The 6,000-nt window shown below is 45.1% G+C and overlaps 1 protein-coding gene across 2 annotated transcripts in view; it reads left to right on the top strand.

Moving 5' to 3' along the window:
- The first annotated feature begins 238 nt into the window (after positions 1-238).
- The window catches only part of LOC108704989 (dual specificity testis-specific protein kinase 1), a 39,894-nt gene continuing 34,132 nt past the window's right edge, over positions 239-6,000 (top strand). The window contains exon 1 of one of the 2 annotated variants that reach the window (XM_018241734.2): positions 239-1,212. In XM_018241734.2, coding sequence (XP_018097223.1) covers positions 1,018-1,212 — 195 coding nt within the window. In that variant the 5' untranslated portion in view covers positions 239-1,017. Of the gene's footprint in view, positions 1,213-1,663; positions 1,798-6,000 lie in introns of those variants that run through there. The other variant, XM_041580711.1, reaches the window with a different exon arrangement.

Here is a 6,000-nt window from a genome sequence, read left to right as displayed (position 1 = left end):
CGTCCTGCAGCAGCTCCACTGGAAATCTCCCCAAATCAGCCAATGATGTCACTTCCTCATTCACTAACGATTCTCCTGTCAGAACCCGAACACCCGAGTGTCTCTAACTCCTCCAACTGCAGCACAACCCACGCACGATGCGTCCCTCCGCTCAACCTCGCTCTCCGCCCCGCCCCTGCGTCATGACGTCTCTGTCCCGCCCCCTCAGATTCCCCTGCCAACTCTAGTCCCGCCCACCACATCTCACTCCGCCCTTTCCTCTGACAGCCGACCACGCCCACTCTTCGTCTCCCGCCCACTCCAGGCCTCCCCTCTGGTCTGGCCGCGACCCGGAGCCCTGGGATGAGCAGCACAAGAGACCGCGGAGGAGCCCGGGATTATCCCATTTCGGACACAGAGGAAGGATTCGGCCAAGGCTCGTAGTTCGGAAGCAGTCGGGGGTCACAGGGGTCGGAGAAGCTCCGGGGAGACGGGGGCGGGAGATAAAGGGGCTGATCTGGGATTTGTCACGTTCTGTTTCTGTGGCACCAAGTGGGGGGCTGTGACATAGTGAGAGCAGTACTAGTGGGGGGCTGTGATATAAAGGGGGTATAGAGTGAATATAGGGGCTCGGTGCTGACTGAGAGGAGGAGACTGTAGGTTCTGGAGGGTCGGCGACCCATCGGACTAGGGGAGGTCAGTAGGTGGGAGGAGTTACAAGCGGTGGCACTTACCTGCAGGGCTGATATAGGTGGCTATGTATTGGCTGTACTCATTATTATTATTAGGGTTCTATTGACTCATTGGGGTCCCCCAGGCCTGTAGGGGGTCAGAGAGTTTCAGTGGATCCCATTAGATCCTTCAGGGAATGTCCCAGTCCCAGATCTGCTCCTTTTTCTCTCAATGGAGGAGACCGGACCATCCTCAGCCCCCCTTAACTTTTATATGGACCTATGAGACCCCCACTCCCTCCATCCACCCCAGAGACCCCATTATTCTCCTTGTGTGATCTGTCGGGTATGTGATCACTTCTCTGATATGGAACCTGATGGAGACTCAGATTTGGGGACCCAGATTGACGTCATCCATGGACTCACCCCCAACTCCCAAGGGACTGGCCGCCTGCGCCCCTCATCCTACCGGGCCCTGCGCAGCGCCGTCTCCAACTTGGCCCGTATTGATGACTTCTACTGTGAGAAGATCGGATCTGGATTCTTCTCTGAGGTCTTCAAGGTAAGAAGCTTCTGGATTTATAGGGTCTTCTAGGGGTTTCTAGTTGTCTGGATTCTTCTCTGAGGACTTCAATGTAAGAAGTTTCTGGATCTATAGGGTCTTCTGGGGGTTTCTGGTTGTCTGGATTCTACTCTGAGGTCTTTAAGGTATGAAGCTTCTGTATCTATAGGGTCTTCTGGGGGTTTCTGGTTGTCTGGATTCTTCTCAGACGTCTTTAAGGTATGAAGCTTCTGTATCTATAGGGTCTCCTGCTGGTTTCTGGTTGTCTGGATTCTTCTCTGAGGACTTCAATGTAAGAAGCTTCTTGATCTATAGGGTCTTCTAGGAGTTTCCGGTTGTCTGGATTCTTCTCTAAGGTCTTTAAGGTAAAAAAGCTTCTGGATCTATAGGGTCTTCTAGGGGTTTCTGGTTGTCTGGATTCTTCTCTGAGGTCTTTAAGGTAAAAAGCTTCTTGATCTATAGGGTCTTCTGGGGGTTTCTGGTTGTCTGGATTCTTCTCTGAGGACTTCAATGTAAGAAGCTTCTGGATCTATAGGGTCTTCTAAGAGTTTCTGGTTGTCTGGATTCTTCTCTGAGGTCTTTAAGGTAAGAAGCTTCTGGATCTATAGGGTCCTATAGGGTCTATACAAGGAGCAGAGCTAAGCTCTGAAATTATTGTGGTTGTTGCACTGCTCTGGGGTAGGTGAGGCTTTAGGGGACTATGGGCATCACTAAACTAAAGTTACAGTCAAATTGGGGGGCTTGGACTTGTATGAAGCCAATGAAAATCAATGTTTGCTTGTTTTGGGTTGTGCTGATGGAACTGGCAGACCTTGGTGCCCCACAGTAACCTCTGGTGTAGAGATTGTGCCAGCGAGGTCTGCTCCATCCATTAATATACAGGTGTATCCAGAGAGTATCCCCTGCTATTATCTCTATGTTGGAGGGAGATCACCTGAGTCGGCAGCTGATGGGTCGATAATTCTGCATTGGCCTGTGTGACAGCAGAACTGTTTAACTGCAGGGAGGGACTCGGCCAATCAGATCATCTCTCACGGCTCCCAGAAATCTACATGGCAGCTCCCGTCCTTCCTCAGTCTGAGCCTATGCAGGGCATGGAATGTGTGTGTATAGGGGGTGTCGCTCTGCAGTCTCCGCACGCCCACGTGTTTCTGGTGGTAAATACAAAATAGGATTGTTAGCTCTGGAGGTAATTTGCATGCGGACAAGTGCAAATATTTATGATCCCACTATTCAGTGAAGTCGGGGCTGGAATGTTACACGGTGGGTGGTGATTAAAGGGGAAGTGTAATGTATAGAAATCCCAGCTGGTTACTGTGTCCAGAAGGGTTAACAGCTCAGATCCAGAATATTAATTAGGCAAATCCTTGGATCAGCTCATAAAATATGTCATTAAAGATGAGCAATCTTGTGTCTTCTGCAGCCTCGTTTTATATGTGTATTTTATATGTGTATTTTATATGACTCACGGAGTTTGATGTGTGCGCCTGTGTTTGTGCAACAGAATTCCTATTTGTGCTCCTGCGGTCATACAAATATTGTTATTGTGCCTGAAAACAATCGTTTTTATTGAGAGAGAGTAAAGTGTTTAATAACATCGCATTCCTATCTGATCCCCATTGTAAGCAACAGTCCTGTCCTGCTTTATGGCAGCTGAGATTCTAGCTATCTGATCCCCATTGTAAGCAGCAGTCCTGTCCTGCTTTATGGCAGCTGAGATTCTAGCTATCTGTATAACAGAACATTCTGTCCCAGTGGCTGCACAGATCCTATCTGATCCCCATTGTAAGCAGCAGTCCTGTCCTGCTTTATGGCATCTGTGATTCTAGCTATCAGAGCATTCTGTCCTAGTAGATGAAAATTGTATCTTGATCCCCATTGCCTACAACACAGTAGCATTTGGTGCTGGGGTATGGAGTATATTTATTGCTAATGAGTGGTGGCAATTAATCATAGTAGGACATTCAGTGACAGCCCTTATGTGTTGAAATAAGAAAGCAAAACAAAGGAAGAGAAAACCAAACCACTGTAGTTTTAAAGCTAAAAATAGGACTGGACAGAAGTAACAGAATATTCATAAGAACACAAAGCTTCCATGTTAAAAGCAGTGTGAAATATTAAGATCTAGTCTCACAGGCTCAGTTTAGCTGTTTACCCTATTGAGAGAGTGACGGTATCAGAAAGCACCAAGGTTTTCCTGCCTGGATCCCTTTTATGGAATGTTCTCAGGGGACACAATAACTGTGGGGAGGGAGGAACGTTGGAGATAAGATCTGGACTTTGCTGCTGGGAGGATTAATAACAGGTGAACCTGAGCACAAGGGTTGGGCCTTATCCACCACATTCCTGTCTTCTCTCCTTCACCTGAACTTCACTCTTTGACCCCAAACCTTAAGCACCCCAACAATATGGCTTCCAGCTCAATAATATCCCTGTGAGTTCCTTGTGGATCCTTTGTAACCATCACATGAATTCCAAAAAAGGTATCTCCTCTTGTCGTGTGCCTACAAGCATCAGCTCTTGGGTTCACCCACCAGCATCATTGTCTCCACAGAACCCAGCTGAGGCCAGAAACCATGATTTGGTTATTCCTTATCAACTAAAAAATCTCCAGTGCCGTGAGACTTAGAATAAATAAGAGACTTGTCTCATCCAGACTATCCCCACCCTCTCCTTAAAGACCCAACCCCTGGCTGTTTAGATATAAACCAATGGAAGTATCTCACCTCAGCAGCAAACTGGGAACGAATATGCTTGACGTTCTATGGCGTTTGTAACTTTAAAGGTGACAGCACTTACATTGGTAGAATCAATTTTCAGTCAGGACAGATCAACCCCCTCCCCCCCATGGCACCCCTGGCCTAGTGACCAAAAGTCCAAATTGGCCAACGACCAATATAAATGTCCAACCAGGTTTCCAAAAGGATCTCTTTGATAGTTGTACAGACTCAGATTTTTTTTATAGAAGAAAAACTTCTTAAAATAATGTGTCCCAATCCAGGGGTTCAGGGTTTCTGAAATGTATTGCAGGGGTGGAACCTGTACCTCTGTGATTGAAGGAAAGGAAGACGAATACCAGCAGACAGTCACTCCCTTGTATTCATTGAGTTTCTCTAAACCAAACGTCTGCTATTCTGCTATATATATATATATACACTCATGCTATATCCACACCAAGAAACAGGTGTCTCCTTGTTTTTAATTCTTTTAAACCCTTCAAATGTACCCAACGCTCAACATATTCTACATCTTCTACCCAACTCTAAATATATTCCTAGATCTTCTACCCAACTCTCAACACATGCCTACATTATCTACCCAACTCCCAATATATTCCTAGATCTTCTACACAACTCTGAATTTATTCCTACATCTTCTAGCCAATTCTGAATATATTCCTAGATCTTCTACACAACCCTGAATTTATTCCTAGATCTTCTAGCCAACTCTGAATATATTCCTACATCTTCTACACAACCCTGAATTTATTCCTAGATCTTCTAGCCAACTCTGAATATTTACCTAGATTTTCGACACAACACTGAATATATTATTACATTTTCTACACAACTCACAATACATTCCTACATTTTCTACCCAAGTGTGAATATATTCCTACATCTTCTAGTCAACTCTGAATATATTCCTAGATCTTCTACACAACCCTGAATTTATTCCTAGATCTTCTACACAACTCTCAATACATTCCTACATTTTCTACACTACTCTGAATATATTCCTAGTTCTTCTGTCCAACTCTGAATATATTCCTAGATCTTCTACCCAACTCTGAATATATTCCTCAATTTTCTACACTACTCTCAATACATTCCTACATCGTCTACCCAACTCTTAATATATTCCTAGATCTACCACCAATATTTTCCTAGATTTACTACTCAATCCCTTTCTGCCAATAAACGTAATAAAGGAAAACGATCTGTACTTGGTCCTGTACTCCTCACTCCATCACTGGCCTTTCTGTACCAGGAAAGATTATGCACAGGCTGCGAACCCACATTTTTGATTCTGGTTGTTTCCCCTGGGAATTAATTTAAGTTGTAGGATCAGCTTCATGTCCCAAAAATTGGTAGCAGTCAGTTTGTGCTGGTGCACTGCAGTTGTATCAAGTTGTCTTGTGTTGGACAGGTTCCTACAGTTGAACCCTATTACTTAAGCTCAGACTTGTCCTCAATGAAAGAGAAAGCTCTTACTGCCAATAACATTGTTTGGTGCAATGGAGGAAACATATTTATTGCAGAGTATTTAGGTGCACCCTATTTCCTAAATACAATGTGTTTAAAGTAACCGAGTTTGGGCAGATACATTGCTGGAACAGGGGAATCCTTTGCCTCGTACTCCTGGGAGTAGTTTTATTTCAGCAGCCGTTTTGTCTTGCTTTATGGCAGATATTCTAGATATTCGCTCAGGACCAGAGCCAGTATCTCATAAGATAAAGCAGTATCTAAAGCTGGACGCGCTCAGGCCAATAAAAGCTGCTGACTCGGCCGTTCTGAGCAAATCGCATTGCTTGCCTGACCAATGACTGCCCAAGAGTCTGCTGTATCTCCAGCAGGTCATTGCCCTGGGGCTTTAAGTACCTTTTCTATTGTCTGTACAAATGTGCTCAGGAAAACCTGGAGGAAGGACTGTACCATTGCATGGGGGTAAGGGGTTTAGTGCTCCTCTATGTGACATGAGGATAAGACTAGAAATAGAAGATTAAGCCATTATTGAGCCTCCAGCTGGACTCATTAGGCCTGTTAGTTAGTTGGCCAGTTTGCCAGG

This window comes from Xenopus laevis, chromosome 1S (genome assembly GCF_017654675.1).
Source record: "Xenopus laevis strain J_2021 chromosome 1S, Xenopus_laevis_v10.1, whole genome shotgun sequence".
Taxonomy (NCBI): domain Eukaryota; kingdom Metazoa; phylum Chordata; class Amphibia; order Anura; family Pipidae; genus Xenopus; species Xenopus laevis.
Note: the sequence above shows the minus strand (reverse complement) of the source record. Positions and strands in the feature narration are given on the sequence as shown.